At 39.7% G+C, this 15,832-nt stretch overlaps 1 protein-coding gene across 1 annotated transcript in view; it reads left to right on the top strand.

The window, feature by feature from the left end:
• XKR4 (XK related 4) overlaps positions 1 to 3,940 on the top strand; it is a 420,655-nt gene extending 416,715 nt beyond the window's left edge. The window contains exon 3 of the mRNA XM_055318337.1: positions 2,964 to 3,940. Coding sequence (XP_055174312.1) covers positions 2,964 to 3,910 — 947 coding nt within the window. The 3' untranslated portion in view covers positions 3,911 to 3,940. The remainder of the gene's footprint in view (positions 1 to 2,963) is intronic.
• The last annotated feature ends 11,892 nt before the right edge of the window (positions 3,941 to 15,832 follow it).

Below are 15,832 nucleotides of genomic sequence, written 5' to 3'. Positions count from 1 at the left end.
GCATCAAAAGTTCCAGAGAATTCTACTTTAATTATAATGCAGTGCCTTACTAAGGGAACTTTTCTTGAAACAACTGAGCTGACATTATTTGTGTAAAAGCAAAAAATTAAGGATTTCATGGTAATGTGAATTTGTAATAAGGAATAACTCTAAGATTGCCCTGTATTTTCTGTTTGGGGATATATTCATCTTATAAAAATTAATTGCTAAACAGAAAGGAAAAAAATCAAACGAACCCAGGAAATTCTAATTGTTGCTATAGCAGAGAATTCATAAAGGGGGGTCATCCATGGACATGAAATTTGCCTTGGCTTTAGGCAAAAAAAATTACTTTGTAAATTGTCAGATACATAGAAAGCAAAGCTGATAGAAAATCTTCCCTTTTCTATTGCCAGAATATTTTCTTACCAAGTTCCTGAAGTGTCCTGGAGCAGGCTCAATTACTTTTTTAGGACATGCAATAAAAGGGGTGAAGAGGGACCCCTGGGTGGCACAGCGGTTGAGCACCTGCCTTTAGTTCAGGGCGTGACCCTAGGGTCGGGGATCGAGTCCCACATCAGGCTCCCCGCAAGGAGCCTCCTTCTCCTTCTGCCTATGTCTCTGTCTCTTTCTCTGTGTCTTTCATGAATGAATAAATAGAAAATCTTTAAAAATAAATAAAAATAAAAGGGGTGAAGATTACAGTGGAAGATGGACTAGGCTAATTTTCCAATTCTTTTACATGCAAGAGCAGATGATTTAAGGATGCTGTGTATGCAACGTTTTGTTATGCTTTACTATTAGTCACTGCTTTGAAAAACAGCCTTTTATAACGCCTGCCTGTGAAAAACCGTACCCTCGGGGTTCCGACTCTCGGGAGTCGGCTAGCGCTTGGTCTAGTTGACCAGCAATGCAGCCATCTTCCTGCAGGTGGCGCTGCGCGTGAACGCCGTCCTCAGGGCGCCAGGGTGTGAAAAGGGGGTGGGGCTTTCGGCTGGTACCGCCCTGCAGGGATGCACCATACTCAGAGAGGAGGATACAGTTTACTCCAAAACCATCTGTACAGCAGCAAACAGTAGAGATAAGGAACGAGGTCATGAGTAGCTTCTGTGTCACTCAAAGGTGTTGGGATTAAAACAGCACAACCTTTCGTTCTTCCATCCTAAACTGAAAATAAGGGTGTCATTCTTGAAGTCATTATTCCATGACCCTTTATTTCCCATTGTCTCACCTTCTTCTTCTTACTTTTCTTCCCACCGTGTCCTTTCATCTCCCAAATTTGCTTTACAATTGAGGTAGATGGTTCCCACCCCATAGAAATTATACTTTCATTAAAAAGAGAGAGAGAGAGAGAGAGAAACAGAACAAACAACAAAAAATATATTTTAAAAACACAAGAAAAAGAAAAGAAATTACATTATTAAAAATTATTTTGTGTGCTGGTCTCCAACCGACCTAAAATATTGCCATAACTGCTCGAGAGATATGGTAGCAGAAGATTTCTGTGCTGGCCAGAAAAAAACCCCTGAAGATCCAGAGTAAGATGTGGGCTTTCTGCTAGCTTGATTGGGAGTGGATATGAGAAGTAGCCATTGGAAGGTATTTCTCACCAATATTGTCTTTTGAAGTTCACCTTACTCAAGGGGAATGTGTTAGAAATGATCGTTGAGGTTGACTGTGTTTTCCATTAATTAGTGTGCATCTTTCCTACAGGAGTCATTTTTTTCCAATTCATTTTTCAAAGATCATATACAACAGCCTTTCTCTATCAAAATATAAAAACAAAATACAGTTCTATCCCCAGTTCTTGGCAATCCTTCTATTTTTTTCCATTCTTGTCCAAAGACTGTAAGGTGGCCTGGTTATGATAAGTTAATGGATCTGTGGAGAAATGCCAGCTGGACCGTAAAACTCAAAACCTATTCTTAGTCTTGGTAAGTCTTGTTATGGTGTGTTGCATAGTGTGCAAACAGACTAACGTTTCAGTGGCAAAGTGAATTCCCCAAAAGAGCTCCTCTCCTAAAGGAAGCCAGTATGTTTTCAGGTGAGCCCTGTCCATGTCTGGACCATACAAGCAATGCTTCAGACACAGCAGATGGCGGCAAAGCGGAGGGAAATGATAAAACTTATTTTAAAAACTTGTAAACAAACTTTTAAAGAACATACTAAACAAATGCAGTTCGTAAAATAAGAGAAATGGTTGAGAGGTGATTTCTGTACAATCTTTCCTCTATGAAAGAATAAGTGGTGAGAGCCAGTGAGCAAACATGTCTTCTTCTAAGAGAATGGCAGTAAGGAACAGACAAGAGCTATAGGAAGAATTATGTTCAGATTATAGTAGGACAAACTGCATACCAGGTAAGACAAGAAACATTGCCAAGGAGGTTTTATGGCCTTCTTATTTGTAAGAAAGAATAAACTTTCCTTTGTGAATGAAGTGCATTTATTCTTGTTTAGAAGCAGAAAGTAAATCAGCTAGCCCCTCACGTTTCCAGTGATTATTTATCCCTTTCATCCGCAGAATCTCAAAGCTGCCAGGAACCTTGGAGATTATGCACTTTATAAATGAGGACACCAGTTGAAATGATTGTCCAAAGTCATGCAGAGTTGACACAGCAAGCCAATCTGTCAACCTCCAGTCCATAGCTGTTTTCCGACTACACAAAATCACCTCCTTAGTTTACCTACTTCCACCATATACACAGAAGGCCCATCCCACCCCACCCCATTTCCAGATCCCACACCCCACGTGTGTTTTGAATAGCATTCCTGTCATAGGTCATGACTTCTCCCTATGGTTGGGCCCACAGAGGGCAGACACTAGGAGCCCCATCTGATTAAGCTCAGCTAAATACTCAAAGAAGTGAAGAGCTTTGCTGAGGTCACAGGTACTTGTCCCAAGCCCCCAGCTCCATATGACTTATTTTCGGGGGACAGCACTGCATGTCACTTTTGACAAAATGTCTTCCTTTTTGCCTTTGTAGGATTCACAGCGGCAGCCTCCCTCGTGTCTTTGGCTTGGGCCTTGGCCTCTTACCAGAAGGCTCTCCGGGACTCTCGAGATGACAAGAAGCCCATTAGCTACATGGCTGTTGTCATCCAGTTCTGCTGGCATTTCTTCACCATTGCTGCCAGAGTCATCACCTTCGCCCTCTTTGCCTCAGTTTTCCAGCTGTACTTTGGGATCTTCATCGTCCTCCACTGGTGCATCATGACCTTCTGGATTGTCCACTGTGAGACAGAATTCTGTATCACCAAATGGGAAGAGATTGTGTTCGACATGGTGGTGGGGATCATCTACATCTTCAGCTGGTTCAACGTCAAGGAAGGCAGGACACGCTGCAGGCTCTTCATTTACTATTTTGTGATCCTGCTGGAAAATACAGCCTTGAGTGCCCTCTGGTACCTCTACAAGGCTCCCCCATTTGCAGATGCGTTTGCCATCCCAGCACTGTGTGTGGTGTTCAGCAGCTTTTTAACTGGCGTCGTTTTTATGCTGATGTATTATGCCTTCTTTCACCCCAATGGACCCAGATTCGGGCAGTCACCCAGTTGTGCTTGTGAGGACCCAGTCGCTGCCTTCACCCTGCCTCCAGAAGTGGCCACCAGCACGCTCCGGTCCATCTCCAACAACCGCAGTGTCGCCAGCGACCGCGACCAGAAATTTGCAGAGCGGGATGGGTGCGTACCTGTCTTTCAGGTGAGGCCCACGGCTCCGTCCACCCCGTCATCTCGCCTGCCACGGATTGAAGAATCCGTCATTAAAATTGACCTGTTCAGGAATAGGTACCCAGCGTGGGAGAGACACGTTTTGGACCGAAGCCTTCGAAAGGCCATTTTAGCCTTTGATTGTTCCCCGTCTCCTCCGAGGCTGCAGTACAAAGATGATGCCCTGATCCAGGAGCGGTTGGAGTATGAAACCACGTTATAAGATGCAAGGCCTTGGAGGAGCCACAACCTCCAGGTGAAGGGGTGGCAGCAGGGCTGTGGCAATAATGAAACTTTGTCCTGGAGCAGGGCAACGAGCTGTAATGAGCTTCGTCTGACCCTCCATCAGCTGACTGCCTGCTGCTGGTCTCCTTCCAAAACAGCCACTGAAGGGAGGGGAAACGGGCCAGCTCAGCAGGACTCCTTGTTGCTACCAACCCCTCCTGCCCACTTTCAGCGTGTCCACCAGAGGGTTCTATGATCACGGAAAACATTGCCTCCGATCAATAGGGTGTTTTGATGGAGTTAATTGACCTTTGCATAAAAATATATTCAGTCACACACACACACACACACACACACACACACACAAGGCACCAGTCCTCTGTCAAAATAGCTTAGGTGATTTTTCTTGATGCAAAGCTCTGATTCTGAATATAAAAACAGAGAGAAAATATATCCCTCAAGACTCCAGAAAAAAAAAATAGTACTACTTAGGAAAGAATTTCATAGACCATTCTCATCTGGAAACCACTACCACATGTGAAAATCTTACCCAATGGACAACAAACTCAACTGTTGTTTACATGTGTATGCGAATCGGTAGAATGGTTCACTTTCAACACATTTCAGGATCTGTCTCTTATTTTAAGTTTTCAGTTGAGAACATCCTTTCCGACAGAAATCCTATGCAGCACATGTATGGCTTTTGACAAGACCAGGGAGCTCTCAATGATTTCGTGATGTAAACTAAATGATCATCATGATTCCGTCTTCAGTCGCAAAAATGTAGTAAGTACATGAAGAGGAAGCAGGGAAACAAGGCAAAAGGAGTGTCTGATTTCCTGGCCTGTGCAGCTCACGCGGGCTCATAGGTGCAGAGCAACAGGAGAGGAATATGCTGAACTGGATGTTTCGAGACGTGGGGAAGCATGGCTCTGTGTGAATACAGGCAAGCGCGAGTCCAGAGCACGCTGCGCCACACCTTCCTAGTGCCAAACACGTCCAACCACAGGACTGATGTGGAAGTCCCAAACACCTGAGAACGAGTGGCGTGAGCCCCCCAAAGTGGACGTGAGAGTGCACCATCAAGTTCCCCACTGTGTACAGACTCCCCTCCCCCCAACCCAAGGTCAAAGTGATGTGTCTTTTAGAGGCTTTGGACACTTTTTAGTAAGTATGAGCAGACAGTGCAGTGAATATGCTATGAGACAACCCTTCCCAACTGATGGAGGGCTTATCACTAGATCCAGCTAAGATTTGTATTTGAATCATTTGTAAAGTCGCACTCTGAACAAACTTCTGGGTTTTTAATACCTCCGTACAGCAAGTAAACGTCCCTTGCTTTCTGTTCCCAGTGTCCTCAGTCATGGTGCTTTTCGTTGCATTAAAAGTGCCGGTCAAACTTTGATAGTATTTTTTTATAGTTGGTGCAGAGTGGAATAACTCATGGATTATTTCAATATTTTTGTAATAAAAAATATAGGGTATACATATAGGCATCATCACTTTTTTTATAGACCTGGAATCGTTTAAAACACTTTAAGCATCAGAATTACTTGGGATGTCAGGAACTGGTCCACAAATCCCATCAGCCTGCCTCAGCAGATTGAGAACACTTGTCTCTTGCAAGATCACCCTACTTTGCAATGTCGGTGCCCCCAGGAACCTGGCCAGGGGTGCTATCAGGATATCAGGTGACAAGAGAATCAGCTTAACTAGAAAGGGCTTGTCAAGACTGGCCAATGTTTCCCAGGATGTGAGAGCTGTAAATGATTATCTTCATCCATCCATGATCACAAACCTGACCACAGTGGAAGATGTCTTAAACTTCCTTCCCTGGTTTTATATTAACCCAACTTATATATTAAATATTAGTCAAGTCACTAAAAAAAAGAGAAAGAGAGACAGAGAGACAGAAGAGGGAAAAGTCCGTTTAGCTTAATTATTCTGTGATCTGGACTGTACAATCCACTAAAAATAGTCAAGTTCTATAGCCACCACCTATAGTGGGTGTGTCACACAGAGACTGCTGTCCCAGTGACATCAACAGGAAATGGCAGAGGGTTCAATCTATGACTTCCTTTGGTACAAAGCCCCAGAGCAACATTTTAAAAATAGATGATTTTTTATTGGTAGAGATACTTTCCTAGCACTCCATGGTTCGATCCTCCAAGCAAGATTTCCACTAAAAAAATAATAATCTTTTGTTTGGATGTGAAAAGATTACCTAGTCGTCAGTAAAGGCCCAGGAAGACGCTCTTCTTATCAGCAATTGTTGAAAACATTGCACCCCCATTATAGATGGAAAAAATGATTATATTGGCAAAACTTCTTCACTTTTGTGCAGGACCATGAGTTATTAGCTTCATTATTTCCAAGAAAACTTTTAATTGATGATCTTTGGAAATTGAATGGCTCAATTGAACTATACCTTTGATTTCATGAGTAAATGCCAGATTACAGTTAGAGTGTCAATCAACACAAACTCAGCAGGCCCCAACACTCCTCAATCATGTAAGTCCTGAGTTATTTCTCAATTTGATACCCCATTTAACATGTTAAGAGTCAAAATGAGTACTGTGTGAATAAACAATAATGTACTATGCTTTGTCTTGGAGGTAAGAATACAGTTAGGAGGGTGTAAAAAGTTTGTATTTCTCAGCAATTTCCCAAATACCATAAATACTCCATTATCCAACATACTTGAAGATGATGTTTTAGTTAGTCAAAAATTCTTGCTAAGGAAAGGATATCTTCACCATAAATTCCAAACTCTCTCAAGATTACAGGAGCCAAAAAATTCTGCTTCTGAGGAAAAGCGTGACCTAATCTTGTTTCCATGATTCAGAAAAAGCACTGTGCTGCCCTCAGATGGTGTGATGAGAACCGTTATTATTCATTTCTAGATATATAGAAAACACAGAGTTTAAAGTATTAGGATTTAAAGAGACATTGTCAATGTGCAAAGGAACAAAGTTTGATTTTTGTATCTGTATTTTAATTCTTCCTAAGATTTCATTTTCAATCTGCCATGAAACCCTCCACAGACAGTAACCAGAGAGCCCAGAGAGCCCAAAAAGAACATGCTACAGTTAGCACACAGATTGGAAATGCTGGATTCTTTCTCTGTGGGATCCAACTTCCTGTGTTCTACTTGGATTCTCTGAGGGGAGGGGAGTCCTGCTCTTAGCACTCCCTTTTTACCCAAGACCATAAATTTTCTAAAAGAAAATGTTATACATCTTTTTCACTTTCAAATTAGCATTTGAAAATGAAGCTGTATTTAAGATTAAAGAATATATACATATGTGATATATATACACATATGTGTGTGTGTGTGTGTGTGTGTATCTTAACCATACTGAGGTTTTTAAGTATTTGTGTGGAAGAAAAAAAAATTTTCCAAGTAAGTCAAAGTTTGGTCTCCCATAATGACTATGTCTTTTAAATCCTCTTAGCCATTCACATTGTCCTACTTAACTATGTGCTGTCTAGTTCAGTAACACTGACTTTGCGGACACTCCATTACTATTCATTTTTGATAATGCCATGAGTCCAACAAGTGAAATAAATTTTCATACTGACTTGGCAAGAACATGCAATTCGAGTATTAGTACAATATAAAATATGAAGATACCAGAAGATAAAAGTATAATGAAGTATTTATGCTTAATTCCTAAATGCCCAATTTATTTTACTCTATGAATAAATTAAGTGATAGCACTGACCAATTAAAAGTGAATGGGAATAATTGAAATCTCAATGACTGTTTCTTAAAATACCGTAACATGCATATATGTTATGTATGTATATATGTATGGTTTACATATATATCTATACACACAACAAAAGAACAGACGTGAAAAAGATGAAGTATATACTGCCCTTTCAAGCATATTAACTGGTGTGTTACCAACACGTGAAGTTTTAGTTAAAAATCTTTTACCTCCTCTTTTTCAGCCCAAACTTACAATCCCTGTCTATACGATATAAGACATCAACATACTGGTAATGTTGAGGGAAATACCTAGATGCAATTTATCACTTTTAGCTTAAATAAGCTATTTCACTCCTATAAGATTTCATCTTCTAAGAAGCTGAATAGAATAGATTTGAATCATTTCAAGGTTTCTTTCTCCCAACTGATTGAATTGAGCAAAGAAAAACTCTTGTGTCCTTACCAAACTGTGTAAGGTTACACATTTGCCTTTAAACATACCAAATGCCATCGAGTGGAAGAAGTTCTCCCACAATGTTTAGATAAGAATCCACTATTTTTTTCTAATGAACCATTTTCTAGACTAAATATATGCTCTCCTGCATTCTCATACATCTTTGCCATTAGCCATCACTGTTTCTATATAAAACTTGGATGAGATGCCTGCATTTTTACGTTTCTAAGGAGAATTCCTTAAAGCCTTTTTAAAAATAGCTCAGACTGTCTTTCAGAAATATAGCTTAGAGGATGGTTGAAGTGCACGGTGAAAACAGCAGATCTGAGGTGCTTGTTTCTATAAATTCAGTGATGGATGCAGATCAACTCATGTTCATTTATCTTCAACAGTCCAGTGTCACTTCTGAAAACAATCAAAATGATTGCTCTGCCAGCTTGTGACTCATAACACCCTTCTTCCCCCTCTGAAGCCTGGGCATTTCAACATGGCCGAAGAAGGGTGATTTTCGTCTACTGCCTACCCACTGAAGCACCCAACTTCCATTTCCAAGTCTCTGGCCCTGACCTGACCTGTATCAGGCTGTGAAGTGATCTCAGCAGTCGGGTTGCATCTCCTCTGCTCACTTAGGAAAGCTGTACTGTCCACTGCAGGGCTTTGTCTCTGGACCTATGTCTGGTCCAGTTGTAATCCTAGAAATGGGCACACAGAAAGACTCAATCTGTGCCTGGGATCAACAGTCTCAACAGTAGGATTACTCATTCAACAGTAAAACTCCACAGAATGTGGGTGGAATTGTATAAAAACACAATGAGCCATTTAATTTTGTTAATTGTAGCAATTAGGCTAGCTCGAACACAGCCTGTGCTCACAGCAGAAAGCCAAGTGGAAGAAATGGCAAACAGCCTTTTGCCCACAGAAATGAGGGGTTCAGAAACTCTCCTTTGAGTGTGTAAGGCATCATGTTGTTTGAGCATCCATCTGAAGCTCTTTCTCTAGATTCCATAAGAAAAAAAAAATCACATTCTTGTTATATTGTATGCAGTGATCTAATCCCAAAACATAAAACTCTGTCAGTCTTTTGTGGTGTATGTTCGGCTCAATAGGGATGGTTTAATGTCCCTGAAATGCCTAATCATTTTGCTAAAATATTTTACTCACATAAATAATATACTGACATAATATGTCAGAAACACTGACAAACTCAAATTTTTGCTTTGGTTATTTTTTTACCCTTAGATTTTCTTGCAGTTCAGTTCCTCATATTGATAGTAACTTACCATGACTGGAACTTATTGTGTGCCAAGTGCTGTGTGCTATAGAGCTTTACCTATGTGACCTCATTTAATCCTTACAACCATCCATGAGTTAAGTAAGACCATTTACAGATGACAAAACATAATCTCAGAGACACTAAACAAATTGCCAAAGATCCCACAACTAGGAAACAGTGGACCTGAGAATTGAACACAACTTGTAACAACTTTGCACAACTGCAAATTTTTCTAGAAGACCAAGGAACATTTTCCCACCGACATCTATTTCTGATTTGGCAAGCTTTCAGGAGAAACAAAATCATGGTCTGACAATGAAATCTTCCAAAGCAAGTTTTATTTAAGGTCAAAGATGTCTTCCAAAATGAAAAGTTAAAAATAAAAGTCAATAGTGAGAAATGGAAATTGCTATCACCTGTGACTGAATTTTACTTCCACTCCCCAATCCGTGGTAGGTAGATACGTGCTATTTTTCCATTCTGGACAATTGTCCTCCTCCATGACCCTACTCTACACTAAAGTAAGCGATAAATATAAAGTAACCTAATGGCTCTTCTTTTGTATTCTATACATGTGCTATACTGTCATCCAGTTAGGCACACTGAAAAATAAACTCCAGTGCTTACTCTGAAACTCCGACAGAGAGAGACAGAGACAGAGAAAGAGAGAGAGGAAGGAGGGGGAGGGAGAGAGGGAAGAAAGATAGACAAACATTTGAAGTGACATTATCCTATCCCACTGCCATGATTTTTCTCTAAATTATATATCTTGCAGTTCACACAATTTAATATGTAAGAGGATTATTATACCATTAGCTTGACCCATCATATAAATTGAGGAATTTTACCTTATATTAAAAGGTTAAGTGTAAAGAATAAAGCAAACATTTACCAACTATTTGTTGAACTGATTATAAAATGATTGGTGTGTCCTTTCCCTCCTCACTTTCGATGTAACATGTCTGAGTTCTATAGGATAACAGTAAAACTCATTCAATGGCATTGTATAGTAAGCTGTGTGATGTCCTTTGAATTGATGCTAAACAAATAGCCAGTAATAAACCCTAAGTTTTTTCAACCTTGGTCTTTATTTTAGAAAAATATGCAGTGTTCAATCTGACTTTAAAGTATGAAAAATACAAGCAATCTTCTGTCTTCCTACTTTGAGAAGATTTAGGCAGATCTTTATGATGATATGTTAAATTAGAAGTCACTAATTTTTATTGAAAGTAGCACCTAGGCAACCTGGGTGGCTCAGCGGTTTAGCGCCGCCTTCAGCCCAGGGTGTGATCCTGGAGACCAGGGATCGAGTCTAACATCAGGCAACCTGCAAGGAGACTGCTTCTTCCTCTGCCTCCCTCTATGCCTCTCTCTCTCTCTGTGTCTCATGAATACATAAATAAAATCTTAAAAAAAAAAAAGGAAAAGAAAGCACCTAAAGAGAGATCTAAGTGTTACTACAGCACATTCCTTTTATAGATGAGACAACCAAGATCCAAAGAGATCAGGTCATTTTTGTAATCAGGATTCCTTCGGTCATCTGTTCAATAAGCATGATCCACAGGACTAGCCAGGAAACACACAGCCAAGCGCAGGAGTCTCACAATGCAGCAGTTTACACTTTGGTTATTAGCAGCAAAATGGGAGTCTTCTGACTTTAACTCTTTTTTGCACTCTTACACAACTCCTATTTTTTTTTACAACTCCTATTTTTAATATCTACATTTAATAGTATACTAGAGCAACAAGGAAACATAGCTTTCCCAATATTGTATTATGTAAGCCTCATAATAAACAACTGTCACACAATGACAAACATAAGGTAATGATGTAAATATAAAGATAAGTCAACAATGGCTGACTGTCTATAAAGAAAAAAGTAATTTTATAATTTGTTTCTATGCCTCTTCAATACTAGGCATTTTTAAGTCAAGGTCACAAGGCAACAAAAAGAAATTGAAATACTTTTTTGGCACATAGCGCTTGACTCTAAACAATCATATCTGAATAACCTTTGGAGATATTCCTGAGAACTCTTTTTAAGAAGAGGCATGAAATTAGGATGCCTCTAAAATGTCTGAAGACTTTTCTAATAAGCTGCTTCTCTGATCTTCAGGGAATGACCTTTATTATCACATATGGTACATCTCCAGCATAGTGTTTAGGAATAACAAATTTCCAGACCTAAACCTCAGATATTGCAAACTGAGACGTTGACCTAAAGCCATACTTTCTGTGCCCAGAAGAGCAACACTGTGCTGCATTACATTCAGGAGTCAGGACAGCCAGACTCACCTCGTGTGGATACTGCATGCTGGCAAAGTACCCAAATCGAGTTTCTCCCTGCAATATGGCCATGTGGTTGGCTTCCCTCAGCTGTAAGGGGTATATTGCTAAAGGTAACTATTAATTTGCATAACAAATTTTCTCTAAGTGAAATAACTCTGGTCAGGGAATGCATAGATTCTCTAAGGAATAAAAGGAAAGAGAAAAAAACAGATTAATTTTTATAAGCACAGAATAATTCAACGAATCTCTTGGTGAGTCCCATTAAATATCAACAAAACAGCTGACCTAATAATGGTGGGAAGTATGAGGTATGGTCTCTAGGTTCAAGCCACCGTAGGTAGTTGATCACTGTGATTACTGCTGTTTTAGCCATCCTGTAGGCCAAGAAGAGTATAGTTACTGATATGATGTTTGCAGAGCAAAGATCATGATGATAAAACAGACCAACATCAAAACTAATTAATCAACTTGATAAGCAAATATTACCAGCTCAGTACCAACAGAAAATGTTCTCTTGTGTTGTTATTAAAGCCTGTCACCTAACTCTGTTATTAGAATTTCAGAAAATGTAAGGTTTCATGTTTTTATTATACTTCCATGTATCAAATTAAGCTAGTGCCCCTCTCCTCTCTCTATTGCTTGATTTGCATTAAAATGGAACTAATCAAATTCTTATTTCATTTAAGTGCTACAAATATTAACAAATGGAGATGTTGCATTTGAGTTAATTTAATTTAATAGTTCTAGTGGCATTCTGGTATGGAGTTGTACCAAATCAAGACTCTTAATTATTTCAAATTAATTCATTTATCAGTAAGTTCTACAACACCCCTAAGTGAGTTGAAAATACAGCTCAGGTTTCTATCATTGTACGAAATTCCTATTTTGGTTACAAACCAGTAGAACGTGTCTTAATCAACATCAGCATTTCAATCCATTGTGATTCTGGCACTTGGGCATGTCAGGTACTGCTAGTACTGCTACGTAAAACTTAGCAATTGACCTTCGACCTAGACTCTCTATGGGCCCCACTGTGAGTTCTTATTCTATTCGAATTGCAAGCAATAGTACATCATCCTGTAACCAAAGGAGATCTGTTGGCTAGTCAAAGAATTGTCATTTTTATATCCTTCTTTCAAAGAACTAAAACATTCAACTTTCCTTATTAACCTTTCTAATGTATTGTACATAGAAAAGGAAATGGATCCCTGAAATACGTTCCAAAAGCCTGGGGTGAAACATTTCCCTAGGTCTGAATCAGAGGCTTGACGCCCCATGAAGAGGAATAAATGTCTCATGTGCCACAGGAAAGGGAAGGGGGACGAGCCCAATCATTCAAAATGTGAGCCTCGACTGTCACAAAGATGTGTAGTGTTGATGGTATCGATTCCCTTCTTTTTTTACAGAAACATCTTGGAACTCGTCAAGCTTTACGGAAGGTGATTTGCGTTAATTAATGCAACAGACCCTTTAATCTTGCAAATTCTTGACTTGTAATATTGTAGCCAAGCTACCGCAAGGGAAAATTAATCAGTTAGTGGGAAGGAACAGTCGTGCCATGCCCAGCCATGCCATGCCCGGGCCTGAAGAGAAAGACCTCTGTGAAGTAGAGCACTAATGAATTCATGCTACCTGCTTCCTCATCATTCATGCTATGAATATTCATCCACTTCATTTGTTTTTGCCAGAAAGAGCTGCTTTAAAAAAAAAAAAAGAAAAAGAAAAATGACGATGGATTCCTGGGGCTCGCATAGCTCAGAGAATAGGTATTGGGTCATGGAGACTCCTGTTAATGGATACAAATCTACTTGTGTTTGGAAATGAAAAGAAAAAATGTCATTGTCATCTCTTTAATGATTGATCTGTCTGAGTACAGTGGCCGCCCTCACTTCGTTTCTTGAGAATACTGTTGTCAGCGTTGTAATAACCAATCTATGAAACCTGAATCTGTAATTCCATTTCAGAGGTAAAATCTGCATGGATGTAACTATTCAATAATTTGATTCCTGCCTTCCTGGGTGGTGGAACCTGGTGGTTTCAAACTGAGGCACATGAGCATGTGGAGTTGACCTTCCTGTTGTTTCTGAGAGCCTACAAAACCTCGGTTACAAGCTATAAGGTCATCAAGAGAGATTCTTATTGCCTAAATGTTCACTTATAAGTAAACAGGTAGTTTCAGAATTTAAACAATCATGGTTCTTTCCCACTTGTTTCTCTGTTTTCCAAGAAAGGCTTGAGCTCCAAGATAAGGATGAATATACTTCAGATTATAGTTTCAGGGCTTACAAAGGAGTCAGACATCCAGTATGTTCTGATAAAGTTCCTGTCTAACCTTTTGGTAGAACAGTTTTAGGAGTGAACCCTAGAGGAATGATGAAAGTCATCAGGTTTTTCCAATGAGCAACCTAACAGAAAAATCTTGTAAAAAGAAGCAAAGATCCTTTTTCTTGTGTTTCGAAGATGTTTCTCCTTGCTAAGTAGACCATCTTAGTGATTTGAGAGCTACTGAATGTAATCCCAGTTACAGGTGCCAGTATTGTGCTGCCTACCCTACTCTGTCAAAGTCATTTTTCAGAACCAGCGCTTGGCACAAGCACTGAAATCTAATGGCAAAAACTGGCCTACCACCATGTGACTTCTTTTCAATTACAAGGCAATGAAAACTGATAAGTTGAAGAAAACTGTAATTTCCTGAACTTCAAAGCCAAAATGGGCACAAAGAGATTCTGTAACATACAGTGAGTTGATTGACTGTGGGGACCCAGGAGCAATAAACAATCCACTTAGGCAAGGCTCATGAGTGAGAGCAGCTATAAGCTGTGTTGGCACAGAAGGTGATTGAAGAGGACACCTCCCAGTAGCTCATCAGGAATACTTGCCTTTTTAGAGAGCAGAGGATCAGAGTAGCCCCTGCCATTCCATCACTCTGAGGATAGTTACACCCATATGTGAAGGGCCAAGGCAGAGGCCAGAGAAGATGTCAGGGGCTTCATGTCTGAGACTAACTCTGTCTATAAGGGAACAGCTCTCCTTGATCATTGGCCCCTATGCTGCTAGCTAGTTCTGCATGCCAAGAGCTTCTGATGAATTATAAGATGAGGTGTTTAAAGGTGTTGTAAGTACTCCTGCTTGTAGTATTCAATGAACCATTGAATTATCCCTCATTCTAACAGGAACGAGATTCAGGGTTACTATGGCCTTACTCATCATCCCATTGTAAATATATCATGACATCATGAGAGCCTCTGTGTTCAAATTCACTAAACCAGGTTTACACGTCCTAGGTCTATGTATCTATCCCCAAATTGGAAAAATAATTCCTTGAGGATGATCTTCAGAATAATGGAAGTGAAAAAATGTGGACAGTTAAGTGATTTTCACCATACACAAGACTACTAGAGTACTGATAGCCCTACAGCTCTGATTTTTTTTTCTTCTCATGACTAAGTTTCTTTCCACTTAGGGGCCTTCAACATCTGAATTTTCCAGATGATTGTTGAACCATCTTAACTAAACCGAAGTACACACTATGGCATTGTTAAACTATAAAGGCTGTCCACATGAATGCAAATATCCCAAAGCAAAGTGAAGAAGTAGGTCACTCAAGCAGTAAATTAGGTCTTTGTGATGTCAAACAGTTGGATACTTGGGAAAATCCAGATGTTTGAATGATATGGTTTCTCATCTGGTTGTCTGGTGTTGTCTAGATAGACAGAAAATGCTCAGGTGTTATAGGTAATGAAATTTAACTTTCTTGTGAAGTAATCTATTGCTAGTGATATTCTGCTGCTAAAAATCTCTTTGTTGTGCAAAGAGGAATAAATAATGCAGAGCAAATGCTATTTGATTTTTATTTACTTTTGGCAAACACATGAGTGGAAGACGCTTGGGAGGTTGTCCTAGGGGTATTCAGATGTGATTGTAGCACAGACCTCCTTCAGACAGAAGGTTCTGGAGGCCTGCCACTGGGCTCCTTCCTGCCAAGGAAACATTTTATTCAGCTCCTTCCCAATCCTTTATAATTCCATCATTTCCCCTCTGCTCTTCACATAATCTTCATTGTTCACAAGTCTATTTGACTGAATTGTTCAAGAGAAATACAAATTGGTTAACTTTTTATTCTTCAAGTAGGAAGTTTTCATTTTAAGGATTACATCTTCTAAGCAGAAAAATAAACTACTCAATGCAG

Source organism: Nyctereutes procyonoides, unplaced genomic scaffold (assembly GCF_905146905.1).
Source record: "Nyctereutes procyonoides isolate TBG_1078 unplaced genomic scaffold, NYPRO_anot_genome, whole genome shotgun sequence".
Taxonomy (NCBI): Eukaryota; Metazoa; Chordata; class Mammalia; order Carnivora; family Canidae; genus Nyctereutes; species Nyctereutes procyonoides.
This window is presented reverse-complemented; position numbering and strand designations above follow the sequence as displayed.